General features: G+C 39.3%; 1 protein-coding gene across 1 annotated transcript in view; it reads right to left on the bottom strand.

Moving 5' to 3' along the window:
• LOC105816476 (chromosome unknown open reading frame, human C4orf45) overlaps positions 1-16,189 on the bottom strand; it is a 111,260-nt gene that overhangs the window by 58,102 nt on the left and 36,969 nt on the right. Inside the window, exon 2 of the mRNA XM_012651909.1 lies at positions 5,749-5,981. Coding sequence (XP_012507363.1) covers positions 5,749-5,981 — 233 coding nt within the window. The remainder of the gene's footprint in view (positions 1-5,748; positions 5,982-16,189) is intronic.

The following is a 16,189-nucleotide window of genomic DNA, read 5'->3' as shown; positions in this document are numbered from 1 at the left end:
ATGGTCTGGCAGAGAAAGCAAGCATCAAACATAAAATTTATTTTCTGAAAGTTCAGATACAAGTAAGATTTTATAAGGAAATTGCCTTCTTCGAAGGCAATTCTTCTTTGAAGAATCCTATAAAGCTAAGCTTTGTAAAATGGGGAAAAGGTAACATCTGTGTATAAGGAGGTTAATGGTGTTAATATATTATTTTCGAGAAAAAGGAGGGTTATTTGGTTGCCTTAGCTGACGTTTCTCCTTCCTTACAGATGGTCAGCACGTGGCATTCCCTCACTAAAGGCTTCCCATGGTATCACAAAATATGTTACTTTGTAGAGCACTTAAGGATGAAAGGTGCTAATGTAATTATTTTTATATTAAACCACAAACTGTTAGGATGCAAACAACCGTAAGAAGTGAGAAGTAAACACACACCCATCTGGGAAGGAACAGCAGCACTCCGAAGATGTGCCTAACTTCAGAAAAGCTATTTTCTATTTTGCTGTTATAACTTAGTTGAAAAAGGAAGCTTTATTATTTTTTTAAAGATCTTCCATATTGATAACATCTGGAAATTAGAAATTTTAATGAAACTCAACATTGGTGGCTGTTTTTATGATTGCTCTAAATGAACACAAAGGTATATGAGAATTTGGAAAATTAAAAAAAAAACACACACAAATTCTGAAATATGGATTTTGGTGGTCTCTGTACCTATCAACTCCATGATGGCTACACACTTTTTCCAGATGAATTTGAAAAACAGGAGGACATTGTTGCGTAAGAGTAGACGGTTTGGAAGAATGCACAGTGTTAGGCTAGAACAAAGAAGATTCGGCCTGGTGAGACCTCGCTGTCTTCTTTCTGCCAGCCAGTGACAATGATTGTATTTAATGATATGTTTTGAAAGGTGACAAAGCACTTATCAAATAAAAATTCAAAAATAACTATTACCAAGCTATTTCTTATTATGTCAAATCTGTGGGTGGTAACTACTAAATTTGTTTAATATTATAAATGAAGTATACTATAAGCAAATGATGCAAAGCGGGAAGCTGGGAAAAAATTGAGAGAACGATGAAGAAAGAGGTGCCTACCTTCTCTGAGAAGATAGCTGGAATTGACCCCGAACTGACCTGCCTTACAGAAAAATGATACCACAGTTGTGCACTTTATATACTGGCTCCAGTATACAATGTTCTGATCTCATTGTCTGTCATTTCACTTCGTACATGCTGTATTCTCCCCACCCCCCCAGTCCCTGAATTCACACGGCCTGGGTTGAAATCTTGACTCTGCCATTACTAGCTGTGTGGCCTCAGGCAAGGAACCTCACCTGTTGACACCTCAGTTTCCTCCACTGTAAAATAATCACAGAACATCCTTACTAAACAGTCAATGTAGCTCTTTTTATGTTAATCTTCTCTAAATAAATTCATAGTGAGCAAACTGTTTAATAAAGCAACCAACCTTGGATGAGTTTATTTCATAGCCATCAAGAAATTCAACATCTCATCAGAAGTCTGCTCCAATGTCCATAAAACTGTCTGCCTCTCTATTTCATGATGGTAGAATTTGTGGCAGTTAAAAAACGAGGCAGAGATTTCAAAGCCTCAAAAAGTTTAGTTTCCATTATATTGTATCACATGTAAATGTAATATATTGATGGGTTCCCATGGTTCTCCTTATAAACTTATATTGATTTTTTAAAATTACATTGTATAATATATTAGTTATATGATTAATTGGTTTAATATTGTCCTTGGGCTCACACCAATGAAAAAAGTTAGTCATCTAGTCCAGTATAACATCGTGATCTGTGGGAAAACCAAATGACTTAAATCATCTTGTCACAAGGTCAGAGCGCAGGAGCAGAAATGGCACCAGGAGGCAGTGACCCTGTTGAGGTTTGGGTTAAACAAAGGCCAGGGGAAGGGGAGACACAACCAGAAGCAGTTACAAAAGCTCCTCAGTTTAGCATGGGATTGAAACCAAAGGAACTGTTTCAATTGTCTCCATATATCCTTGCAGAAACAACATAGTTTGGCAGAGACCAAATCCGTTTTTTTTTTTTTTTAAAAGAATGTGCTGCTCTTAAATCTGAAATAACAAAAGTAATGATCTTTCCTGGTTTATATATACATGTATTATTATGGCATGTGTAACCCACATAAAAGTGAGTAGGAAATAGCTAAACATTTAAAAAAAAAATCCAGAAGAGAAACCTGATCTTGTGATTTTTACCGACCTCTGCAATGTGGGGGAAATTTTTCAGGTGTCACTCAGCATGGAAGTTATTATCTTCCTGCTAAAATCCAGATGATCTATAGAACCCCTCCCAGTGCCCCAAATAGGACAGAGCATTCCCAGGCAGGAGGCAGCTGCCCCAGGCATTTTACCAAGAGTCTATGGGAGGTGCCCGAGTTTCCTCAGCCTCCAGTCTTACATAAACCTGGAGCAGTAAATTAGGAAGAGCAGCTGTTAGAGCTATAAAAATCCAGTAGATGAAAGTTTGTGCTTAAAATCTAAGTTTTGAGCAATTGCAGTGAGAGACACTGAGGAGTCTCTGCAGTTAGACTGAAATAAGAAATAACCATTTTGATTTGAACTATCATGAGATAAAGGAAGAGCAAGACATGTGGAAGGGTCTACAGAAAGATAAGAACTGGCTGGGTGTGGTGGCTCACACCTGTAATCCTAGCACTTTGGTAGGCCGAGGCAGGAGGATGGCTTGAATTCAAGACCAGCCTGGGCAACACGGCAAGACCCTGTCTCTACAAAATATATTTTAAAAAATTAGCTGGGTGTAGTGATGCATGCCTGTAGTCCCAGCTACTTGGGAGGCTGAGGCAGGAGGCTCACTTGAGCCCAGGAGTTTGAGGTTGTGCCACCACACTATAGCCTGTGCAACAGAGCAAGATCTTGTCCTAAGAAAAGGAAGAAAAAGAAAGAAAAAAAAAAGATATGAAAGAACTGGAGAAAGAACAGGAAGTGGATTGAGACGGTGCCCTAAGTGACACTGCACTGAGAAATTTACCAGCTCCCTTGTGAGGGAAGGCATGGGTTAATGCCACCACTCCTGTATATTCTTTATAATTAGGTGCATGTTCGTATTCATGAAGTGCATGTGTATGGATCAGCTCAAGTGTCAACTCACGTACCAAATCTGACTGATTGGAAGGAGCTGCCTGAAGCACAAGGTTGATTGGAAATCAAAGACTGAGTGTAGACTCAAAAAATGACGTCGTGATCTGCCTTGGATGCAGAAGGGAAGATGAGCAACCTCACTGACAAAACCTAGGGTGGTTTTTTGTTTTTTGTTTTTTTTTGAGACAATCTCCCTCTGTTGTCCCAGGTAGAGTGCAGTGGCATCATCGTAGCTCTTTGCAACCCTTCTGCCTCAGTTTCCCAAGTAACTGGGAGTTTTTTGTTTTTTTTTGAGACAATCTCCCTCTGTTGTCCCAGGTAGAGTGCAGTGGCATCATCGTAGCTCTTTGCAACCCTTGTGCCTCAGTTTCCCAAGTAACTGGGACTACAGGTGTGCACCACAAACCCCAGCTGATTTTTCTATGTTTAGTAGAGACAGGGTCTCACTCTTGCTCAGGTTGGTCTCGAACTCCTGACCTCAAGCGATCCTCCCACCTTGGTGTCCCAGAGTGCTAGGATTACAGGTGTGAGCCACCGTGCCTGGCCAAAACCTAGGTCTTAACTGGTAGGTAAATTGTAGGTGGTTCATTGCTAATATATATGGTCATTCTCAGTGAATCTTTTTGTTTTTATTATAAAGCTGTAAGTCCAAGGAATTCTTTAAGTTACTGCTCAAGATAATTATCTGAGACAGGTAGATCCTTGAAAACAATAACCGTTAAAACGCCAGGGCCAAGAAATTACACAGATGATAAGCAACATCCCTTATAGCATATTCCAAATAAGACCAATTTTTGGCCAGGCGTGGTGGCTCACGCCTGTAATCCTAACACTCTGGGAGGCCGAAGAGGGAGGGTCACTTGAGCTCAGGAATTGGAGACCAGCCTAAGCAAGAGCGAGACCCCATCTCTTAATAAAAAATAAAAAAAAAACAACAGTTTTTTCGTGTGCCATAAGTTGGGGAAGAAAATCATTGTAAGGCTCACACTCAATCCCACAGAGCCCAAGAGGACACTGCTACCCAGCAGGACAGTGATGAAAAGCACTCTGTGAAATACTAACTAAAAGAATGGTAAATACCTTCCTGGAAGGCTAACTCGTGGCTGTCATCTCTTTTGAATATCCAGCTTGCTTTAAAGACCAAGGAATGCTTGAGTGCACTTCATCTGGGCAGCAAAATGGGTTCTTAAGCTAAAGATGAAGGAGGAAGAGCGGCTGTCCCCCTCAAGCAGCTCTGACAGACTGAGGGCTGCGTACCAACGCAGGGCATCACCCAAAGAGAAACAAGGCAACAAGAGTTCTGGACTCTATTCAAACCAGCTGCTTGGCTTTGGGTTGTACTCTTCTTCCTCGTGGCCGGTTTGATATTTAATCAAATTTCTGATTTTTGTCTTTATTGCCAAAGTGGACTAGGACACAGTATAAGAAGCTGAGCAATCCTTCTGTTTAACTGAGTAACATTAAATACAACCACGACAACAGTTAATACTCATAGCTGAAGTCTGGATGTTGACCATGTGCCAGGGTCACACTTAGTGGGTCCTTGGGTTGTCATATTTAATCCTCACGATATTAAACACACACAGGGCTTGCTGCACGCCAGGCACTGCTCCCGGCACCTTACAGATATTAACTTGTTTACTGTTTACAACAACTCCATAAGGTAGATACTAAGATTTCATAATGAAGAAACTGAGGCACAGGGGTTAAAGAACTTGACCAAGGCCGCGCACAGCTAGTAGGTGACAGAACCAGGATAGGAGTTCAAGTGATCCTGTGGAGTAGGCCTCCAAACACTGCCACATGGAAGAGGAGGGGATGGTGAACCCCTCTGCCCACAGTCGCAGAGCTAGACCTAAATCAGAGTCTAACCTCAAAGACTGAGCTTCCGGCCACCTCCCCTGGGTTGCTGTAGTCTGGGCCAAAAAAAGGTTTTTTCTTCTGTTAACCTTTACCTGAAGAGACTGTCCTGTACTGCCTTAAGAATTTGATGAAATCCAGTTATTGCATAACTGATACATTTTCAGACAATGCAAAGGCCTGCCGGGAAAAAAAAAGAAATCTGGATTCTCATATTTTACTTCTAAAAACACTTGTACTGTTTTTCTGTTTCAGAGGAGACTGTTGAGCTCGTGCCTGTGTCCACATCACCAAAAGGAAATAAGACAAGTTTTCTAAGAACCCTCTGATGACATACCCTGAATTACCTGACACAAAGGCATTGCCAACACGGTGGATTTTAAAGATCGGAGACGCGTATGTGAGCTTCGTGGATTACGTCCTACACAGGCTTCTCGCTTTGCACCACCCACCCACAGCGCAGTGCTAGGGTGGGGAAGTGTAAGTGTCTGAGCACAAGTGCGAACGTGAATGCATTCCAACACCAAACAAATGCTTTTGCATCATCCATGACTTCATTTGCTTCATCCCCCTCCTCTCTTGTATTGAAGGGGGCTAACGGGGAGTTGTGGGAGCAAGAACATTTATTCACACATTTGCCTTTCTGCAAAACTCAAACTCCGTTAATTCTCAATGAGAGATCAAACACCTGCCATTTCCTTTGGAAGAACTCAAGTCAGAAAACAATATACTATGCAGAGCATAAATTAAGAGCAATACCTTGATATGAAAGCCACTCTCAAGTCTTGATTTGTTGATGAAATTATACTCTTGCACTCCCCAGCCAACTCCACCAACATACTCGTGTTTGTATCTTGCTGGCATGCTTCTGTCTGAGGCCGGCCTCCACAGATATCTGAGATCTCCGGTTTTTTCTAACGCCGGACGCTTTTCTCCTACGTAGGAAGTGTGCTGGTGAACTTTAGGTAAATGCTCCTTTATATAATCTGGACCTTAAAAAGAAAAAGAAGTACTTTTAAAAATATTCCACACTTTATTCTAAGATGCTTTCATTATTTTAACGGTGGAAGTAATGATTATATGACACTACGTTCTGGGTGATGTCATTCACCTTTTAGACGTGTTAATTCAATTAATCCTTACTAATAACCAAATGAATTATTATTTTCCTCAGTTTATAGATGAGAAAGTGAGGGACAGTAAGACCGGTTGGTTACTTGTCTCGAATCGCAGCGAACAAGCTCTTGAGACCCAGGCAGGCTGCTGTGATGATTGGGCTCTTAGCTGCGTCACTAAACTGCTTGAATTATAATCGACTTAATACAGACATGTTTTACATACTAACATTTCTCACACATGCCTCATTTGCAGGTTGTAAATCTTCATACATAGGGTGTTTTATCCAGTTAAAATCTGAAATAAGAATTAGAATGCTCCCCAAATGTATTAGGAACAATTGTATGGTGGAGAAAATTGTTAGATGAGAAGGACAACTTATAGCAAATGATGACCAAAGGCAGGGGTATTTAATAAATATTTGTGTTTTAAAGGTAAAACAATGAACAAAGAATAATCAATGAATTGTGGAAATGAGTGAAACAAGCAAAAATAAGGTCTGGGAAAAGATCACTTAAATTTGTTTTTGTTTTTGTTTTTTTTTTAGAGAAATGGGGTCTTGCTATGTTGCCCAGGCTGGGGGCCAGTGGTTATTCATAGGCATGATCACACTATAGCTTCAAATTCCCGGACTCAAGCCATCCTCCTGAGTAGCTGGGAATACAGGCACCTGCAACCGAGCCCAACTAAATTTAGTATTTAAAGTTGAGGGCGTGAAAGTAAAAAGGGGAGCTAAGGCTTTCTGGAGAAATGGTACTGATTAAAAAGAGACAGTGAAGCTACCGACCCAAGAAGAATTTCAAAAGCCCCAGAACCAAAATGGGTAGGATCGTATGGGTAGACTGGGGACACAAAGAAGAGACTTCATTCCTGTTACCAAAAGTTGACCAAAGACCTTGGAGGCAGAAACTGCGCTGTGGTCACATCACCACCTGGGCCCTGCTTGGCCCTGTGGCTCCTTTCGCCTTGCTCTTGGATCTAGGAGTTTGGTATTTGCAGAGAGCTCAAGGTGGACAAGGGCTTCCATCTACTATCCCTGGTACATGGACCAGGTACTCCACTGATGGTCAACATGGTAACAGGTTTGTGCTTAGAAAAGTAATGGCAGCTTTCCAAGGAAGGGGAAAATGTGAGAATTCTTCAGAAACACAATTTGGGCAGGTGTTTTCACACTTCCTAATCACCATCACTCCCCACGAGGCATTGAGTATTCGCTGAGTGGCTAATTCCCCCTGATGAATATATTGTGCTCTCAATTTTATTTGCTTCAGGTTTTCACTCAGGTGTAACTACTTTGGTAAAGTATAGCATTGTCAGAGCATGAAAAACTGTCTTCTCTCTCCATATGGCAGGTGTTGGAAATTTCACGTACAAAGCTCCTAACCTAAGGAAATTTTTGCAATCTTCTAAACAGAGTGAAATATAGAAAAACTATGCTAGTCTTCCTGGCATTTCAGTGTATGTTTAGGCCAGTGTTTTCCCAAATGTTTCATCAAATGCTGCTCTTGTGAGTGCACCGCGAAGGTATATGTGTGCATGTCGGGGGGGAAACTCCATAGTCAAATCCATTTGCTACATTTGCCTTTTAGATATTCACAGATGAAAATATATGAAGAGTTCTGAGAAGTCTCATGGTGAATAAACCTGTTCACAATGCTATAATCCATTGTTTCCCAAACTGATTTAAACACTTTTTTTCCTACTGGGTCACTTATATGCATCCTACAGACACCAAAAAATTTGAGGAAATATTGGCCTTCTGTATAATTGAAACATTTATCTTTAAAATTGTCATCACCACATGCTACCATAAATGTGAGAGCCGATACACATCTGTAGTTCCTTTATTGCTATGTGGACTGTGATAACTTTTTGAAAATAGCCATTACATGCCACCTGTCTCAGCTGCTGCTATAAAAAAATACCTGAAGCTGGATAACTTATAAAGAAGAGAAATTTATTTTCTCACAGTTCTGGAGGCTGGGAAGTCCAAGATCAAGGTACGGACAGGTTCTTTGTTGAGTGAGGGCTGCTCTCTGTTTCCAAGATGACATCTTGTTGCTGCATCCTTGGGAGGGGAAGGAATGCTACGTCCACATGTCCTCACCCCAAGGCAAGCACAAGTGAGCTGAATGCTGCGTGATGCCTCTTTTGTAAGGGCCTTAATCCCATTCACGAGGGCGGAGACTTCATGACCTAATCACCTCTTAAAGGCCCCACCTCTTAATACTATTGCATTGACCATTAAGGTCCAACACCTGAATTTTGGAGGGAACACATTCAAACCATAAAACAAGCCGAGTCAAAAGCACTTGGTTTTAGAAGATGTGGCGAAAAGTGCACGTGCTTTGCAACCAAAATATGTGTGTGTGTGTCCAACAAACTTCTTCTCCTGGAAGGAGGCAAATTATCTCTTTCTGACCGCTTCTCTGCATTTTCATTGTCTCGTTAAGTTCATTCATTCATTTATTCTTTCACGTATTTATTCATTTGGTCAACAAATACTTAGGAACAGCTACTATAAGTCAGGCACTGTTCTGAGTGCTGGGACTATAGCAGTGAATGGAGCAAAGCCTCTGCCTTCATGGAATTTGTATTTTAGTTGAGAGGCAAGTGATAGAAAAAAACAATCCTTCATTGTCTTTCATCTGGATTATCACAACAGCTTCCTAACTAGGCTCTACTTTCCTTTCTAATTCATCTTCCACACAGCTCTGAAGAGTAATCTAAACCCCAGACAACATCAAATACCTCCTTTTGTAAAAAACATAAAGTGTTTTTCTCCAATGCTTGTAAATTTGTGTACACCTAGGTTTCTCAGGATTGCAGAACAGTGTCTTCATAATCTGACCATAATACCTTCTGTAACCTTTTCTCATTATTAAAACAAACCTTTCATGCTTCCTTTTCTAGAAAACATCCCTAATCCTCCCAAGTCAAAATTAGACTATCAGCATGCTGTACTCATGGTAGTTTCATTGAATTTCATTTTTCTTTTCTATACCAAACTTCATGGATTTTCTCCATTTGTAAGCTCCTGGAGGGTAAGAGCTATATATTCATCTCTGTTAACTCTTAATTGCCAGCACAGTGCTTTGAACATAGGAGATCCACACAAGCAATGTGTGTTGAATAAATAAACAAATTGTTGATTGAGTAAATGAATGAAAGAATTCCATCAGAAGACTGAAGATATACAAAGTCATATTGGAAGAGAGGCAAGCACTTCTTTAAATATCTAACAAGCAATTTAATTTTCAGAACTGCCTAAACAAGGGGTGGGGAACCTGCGGCATTAAGACCACATGTGGCCTTCTAGGTCCTTAAGTGCAGCTTTTTCACTGAATCCAAATTTTACAGAACAAATGCTTTTATTTTTACTAATACATTTTTGTTCATCTTTTATATTTTTATTTTTAAAATGAATGTATTTAAAATACCAAAGAATAAAATAAGTTTCAATGAAATAATCCTCCCAGATTGACTGGCACAATTAGAACACTAGAAGCCATAAGGGCTAAACTGACAGGTGCTACACTCATGATTTAGTTCTAACTTCCCCTGCCTGACTGGCGCCACCCACCACTGCACGAGGCTAGTCGGCGAGAGTTAATGGGGGTCAAGTATGACAGTGTGTTATCAGCTTTTGACAACGGTGCACTGTGTTTCTGTCTGAAGTGGGATTTGTGAATAGTTGCACAACTTGATGGTATTTTTTAATTCTGTCTGCTTAACAGCCCATCATGTAAAAGAAGACCAAGAGAACACTGAAGGAAGAAAACAGACTTTTTAATGAGGATTGGGAATTGCAATATTATCTTGTTTCTGCTAAAGATAAGGTGATTTGCTTGCTCTGTGATACTGCAATATCAGCATTAAAGAAATTCAGTGTTCATCAGCATTGTAACACTCATAAGAATCACAAATATTTTAAATTAGAAGAAGAGGCCCAAAAGGTTGTATTGTAGAAATTAAAAGAAGAAAAGCAAAAGCAAAGGCAATTCTTTCAAGCAGCAATAAGACCTGGAAATAATGCCACTGAAGCAACTTATAAAGTGGCTTATATAGTAGGGGAAAAAGGGAAGCCATTCGGTGACATGGAAATTGCGAAAGAATGCATTGTTGAAGCTGTAGGATACTCAGATCCCAATAATATTTCAAAGCACAAATAACTGCCTCTTTCAAGGAGAAACATAACTGATCGGCAGCATGAATTAGCCTTCAACTTAACAAAACAACTTTGTGCGATATTTCAGTAGGAAAATATATATTATTCAATCACTTTGGATGAATCAATTGATACTACTGACTCGGCCCAAGTTTTGTACTTTAATTTGGACCATAACAGAAGATTTTCTTTGTTACCAAGAGTTACTCACTTTGGGCACTCTTGTGACCATAACACGGGAAATAGATAACTTCAAAAACTTTCAAGATAAGTGTCATGAAGTTGGACTGAATTTGGTAAATTTTCTTTTTTTTTTTTTTTTTTTTTTTTTTTTGAGACAGTCTCGCTCTGTGGCCCTGGGTAGAGTACAATGACATCATCGTAGTTCACTGCAACCTCAAACTCCTGGGCTTAAGTAATGCTCTTGCCTCAGCCTCCTGAGTACCTGACTAATTTTTCTATTTTTAGTAGAGACAGGGTTTTGCTCTTGCTCAGGCTGGTCTGGAACTCCTGAGCTCAAGCTATCCTCCCACCTCAGCCGCTCAGAGTGCTAGGATTATAGGCGTGAGCCACCGTGCCAGCCTTAATTTGGTAAATTTTAGTGAGTGTATGTACAGATAGTGCATCTTCAACAACAGGAAAACATGAAGGGTTTATTGCACAGATAAAAAAGTATTAACAGATCCAGATACTCTCATTTCTTTTCATTATATCATACATCAGCAAAATCTCTGTGCTAAAACTACTATTTTAAGTGACACTTTGCAACAAGTTATAAGTATTGTTAACTATATTAGTGCAAATACGACAAGGCATTGTCAGTTTCATAACATGCTAAAGTTGAACAATGGGCTATTCAGTGTGGATTTGCTGTATCATTCTAAAGTGCATTGGCTATCTCAGAGACAGGTGTTAGCCAAAATTTTAACTCTGTGACAGCAGAAAGTTAAATTTTATGAAGAACAGAATCAGCAACGTGAAATATTAAAAGAAGATTTCTATAAGAATGAAGCATTTCTGTGTGATATCATGTCAAATCAAAATGACTTGAATATTTATTTGCAAGGTAGAATTAATTCTATATATGATATGTAGCCAAAAAGCCAAGCATTTCGAAAAAAAGCTATCTTTTTTCAAAACACTTCTTCCAAAGGAAATTTTGGATGAACATTTTCCCCAGTTAGCAAAGGTCATTGATGAGCAGGATGATATATGCAAATCATCTGAAGAATATGCAGCTGTTATAGACCTATTTATTGGCAAATACAATGAAAGATTCACTGACTTTAAGAATCGTGACATCACATTCAAATTAGCATTTCTGTCTCACCTAGTTGATATCAACAAGGCACCAAAAGAACTGCAGATGGAATTGAGTGAGCTCTCAGTAGATGACATTTTAAAGTCATTATTTGATACTAAGAAAGATCCGATGGAATGAAATATGGAAAAATGCAATAGAATACCCACCCCTTTGGCAACATGCATGAAAAACGCTTTCTTGCATTTCAACCACTTATTGCTGAGAATCTACATTCTCCTACCTAACCCAAATCAAGACACCCTTGAGGTCACAAATGACTGATACCCATCTAGAGGATCAACTGAAACTGTGGACCTCCATGCTGCAACCAAATATTCAAACGCTTTCCAACAAAAATCAGACATAACAAAGTCATTAAAAGGTTAGTTAACTTTAAAATTATCAAATAGTTTTCATATTTTGAATTTATTAAGTACATAGTAGTTAGATTTTTACAAAATAATGTACACTTTAAGGTATATCTATTTAAAGTTTCATGAATGCAACCTTATTTGGTTACAGCTAAATTAATACAGTCTTCCAACATGAGAAGTTTCCCCGCCCCTGGCCTAAACCCTCCTCCTATTATGGACTTCTTGGTAAGACACTTAAGGTCAGAGGAAGAATTGCTTTTCACAACATTTATTTTTAATAGCTAGAGGCAAAGAGGAGGTTGAGAGTTCATATAGTAATATTACTTCATTCTATAATATTGCTGTATGAGGTCAGTCCTCCACTTCAGTGACCAAAAGGAAACATACCATGGAAATAAATCAAAAGGAATGAAGTGGAACACGGAAACGAGTGTTTTAGTAAGAATATTTGATAATCTTTTGACAACATGGGCATAATTTTTCCATTGCAGATGTGCAGTGCAGAACAGCTGGGCTTGTCAGGGGAGGGAAGCCAAGGCAAGCGTGAGAGGGTGGTGGTGGGAATGTGAAACTGTGAAATGAATGCCAGTGGGCACATCTGACTTCTGCATAGGGGAAAGAAGAGAGGAGACAACGTTAGAGATTAATTACTACAACTGCTAATGTGAATAAGACTCTCCAAATCTGAGAGTTATCACAGAATGGACTCATGGACTAGAACATTTTTAAATGTTGCCTTTCAATTCAGTTGGTGCAATTATGCAAAGGGTCTAAACCATTGCAAGAACTGAAAGGCTCAGCTTGTCAGTTTTCTGAATGAGCCAAACACACATGAGGTAGAAACGTCCTCACTACATACATCAGTTCTTTTCTCAAATGATAAACCTTCTGCAGACAGCCTGAAAGCATTAGGGGCAGCAGTTACTGCTTCCAGTAAACTCACAGGATTATTGGTCAATAAAGTAACAGATGTAATTATGCATAAAATCATAAATTGGAATTCAGAGTTATAAAGAATTAGAGAATCCACTTGACACTTAACGCACAGTTCCACCAATGGTTTAACTAACATTGGTGTCACCCTGCTATGAGCCTGGCACTGGGTTGGCATGAACAAAGATTGTTGTGACAAGCACTCTGGTTTTCTGGTCTTCTCTACAACCTAAAGACCATGCTCACCTCCTTTAGGACACATTTTCTGCTCTTCATGACAAACATTATTGTTCATTGAAACTTGAAATGCAGTTTGATCTATGTTCATGTGTGTGCTTAGGTTTCCTAGCTGTTTCGTGAGTATGTGTCCTGTCTCTTTGCTTTTCAATTAATCCCTTATTGGCCCCCTTTAGGAACTTGTACTCTCTCCCATCTGTTTTGTAACTTCCATAGAATTCTGCTCAGTGCAATACATCCAGCAAATGCTTGGTAATATTTTTTTAAAAGAGTGACTGCTTTATCATTAAAGTTGCTGATGTAATCCAAATATATAAAATTCCACACTGTTTCTGGTGAGTACACAAAGAAGGCAGGATCCGAGGAGGGACTGAAATTGGAAACCCGAAGAACTAATTGATTTTCTTCTTGGAAAAGTTAATATTGCCTTAAAATTCTCATCTTTAGTATATTTATATTAATAATAAACAATGTTAAATAAATACCAAACAAACAAAAAAACAAAAATTGTGTAAGTATCTCGGGACTTTTACTTGGAAAATTAAACGGACAGACTCATCCCAACAAAATTTTGCAACCAGGTGACTCTCCACAGATCCATCTCACCTCAAGGGGAAATCTAAGTAGTAATTAATGAATTACATTTTTTTGGCTTGGAATTTTTCTAGCATAAATATGCATGATATAGTCAATTTTAAGAAATTCTTACTGTTCATGTAGATTTCTTACCATTCTAGAAATTCCATAAAAAAATAGCAAGATCTATGTATGTGGAACTAATAAAAGTCCCTTAGAATACTGCAAGTAACAGGAAATCCATTGCAAAATAGATTAATAAAGGAAAATTATGTCACACAATAAGATATTCTGAAGGAGGAAGAATTGGGGGTTGTTTAATTCAGTAGCTCAATGATGTCTTCGGTATCACAGGTTCTTTCCAGCTATGCGTGCTGCATCCTCCGTATATCTTCAGCTAAGTTCCCCCGAGGTCCCAAGGAGGCTGTCATGGTTTCAGATTTCATAGTCAGAAACTATAATGTCCAAGAGGGTATGTGTGTGTTTAATCAGCAGGGAAGCCCTTCCTAGAAAACTCCAGATAAAATTTTCTCTCATTTTATTTGCCATAATCGAGTCATTCATCTCTTCCTAAAACCAAGCACTGGCAAGGGGGTTGGGATTTCAATGGCTGGCTTGAATGATTGAGAACTTAATCCTGAGTCATGTGAGGTGAAGGTAGACACCCAGATAAAGTGGAGGCTCTCTAGAAAGGGAGAAAGATGTCCTAGCCTCTTTCAGTTACAAAGCAGAAAAGAAAACATTTCTCACAGAGAACACACACACACATGCAACTTTTAGCTGCTGCTTTGCAATCTCCTTTTAAGATCACATGAAATTATTTGAAATCACTACTTTTCTCTCCTTTGGTCTGTTTTTCTGTTTTTTGTTTTTTTGTTTTTTTTTTGGTGTGTTGTTGTTGTTGTTTTGGTAACCTTGAACCCTTGGGCTCAAGCAATCCTCCCACCTCAAGCCTCCAGAGTATCTGTGAGTACAGGCACGTACCACCACATCCAGCCAAGATTTTAAAAATTCTTTTAGGCCGGGCGCGGTGGCTCACGCCTGTAATCTTAGCTCTCTGGGAGGCTGAGGTGAGCGGATTGTTTGAGCTCAGGAGTTCAAAACCAGCCTGAGCAAGAGCGAGACCCCATCTCTACTAAAAAAAATAGAAAGAAATTAATCAGACAACTAAAAATATATAGAAAAAATTAGCTGGGCATGGTGGCGCATGCCTGTAGTCCCAGCTACTCGGGAGGCTGAGGCAGGAGGATCGCTTGAGCCCAGGAGTTTGAGGTTGCTGTGAGCTAGGCCATGGCACTCTAGCCCGGGCAACACAGTGAGACTCTGTCTCAAAAAAAAAAAAAAAAATTCTTTTGAGGTCCCCCTATGTTGCCCAAAGCTGGTGTTGAACTCTTGGCCTCAAGTGATCTTCTGGCCTCCACCTCCCAAAGCACTGGAATTACAAGCATGAGTCACTGCACCTGGCCTCTCCTTTGGCCTTAATCGCTTGCTAAACTATAATTAGTTTAGTGTCTGCACTCATACTCAAGGATATGGCTTTATACTGAAACAGTGCAAGGAGTAGAGGCAAGCCAGTGGCTCATTCAGAAGTCATCTTCACACAATGCAAGGAAGAGAGCAATTGCTGGTCTTCCTCCATATTCACACTCTTTGATCTAGAGCAGAGGTCCTCAGACTTTTTTGTAAAGGGCCAGATAGTAAGTGTTTTAGGCTTGGGGACCATATATACCACTTCTGTTGCAACTATGCAACCCTGCCATTGCAGTAGACAAGATGGAAACTATTAACAATAAGTGTGGCTGTGTTATAATAAAACCTAACTTATGGACACTGAAATTAGAATTTAATACAGTTTTCACGGGGCAGTAAATATTATTCTCCTTTTAATTTTTTCCAACCGCTTACAAAGTGAAAGATCATTTTCAGCTGTACAAGACAGGGGACAAGCCAGATTTGGCCCATGAGCCATAGTCTACTAGCCTCTCGTATTTTTCTTTTATCTTACACCTCCTCCATGCATATCTTAGATACAAAGCTTCTCTATTTGTTTGAATTAAATAATTGATTATATAACTGCAAAAAATAAGTGTTTCATTTAAATGTACTATTTTGCATATTCATAAAAGAGCACACTTTTTCTTTGTAAAATAACAGATCCCAGTGGAGAGTCTTGCTTTACCTTGCCAGTGTCAATTTGGCCCCATCCCATTTCTGACTTTGTGATAATTAGTTTTCTTTTTATTTGAGTTGTATAAGTGACCAATGAGAAGATATGAATATAAAATAGATGGGCCAGTGCAATTAAAAGATTAAAAATTTGGGGGTGGACATATTAAATTATACAGACAGATTGGAAATAATCACACTACGTAAGAATGGCCCTGCTTTTACCCACACTGCAAAGAGCTGAGAGGTGTGCATTGCTTTTTTACTGCTCTGAGTGATCATGGTAATTATGATGTAATCCAAAGAGAAGAACATAACTAACACTGG

Source organism: Propithecus coquereli, unplaced genomic scaffold (genome assembly GCF_000956105.1).
Source record: "Propithecus coquereli isolate 6110/MARCELLA unplaced genomic scaffold, Pcoq_1.0 Scaffold376, whole genome shotgun sequence".
Lineage (NCBI taxonomy): Eukaryota > Metazoa > Chordata > Mammalia > Primates > Indriidae > Propithecus > Propithecus coquereli.
Note: the sequence above shows the minus strand (reverse complement) of the source record. Positions and strands in the feature narration are given on the sequence as shown.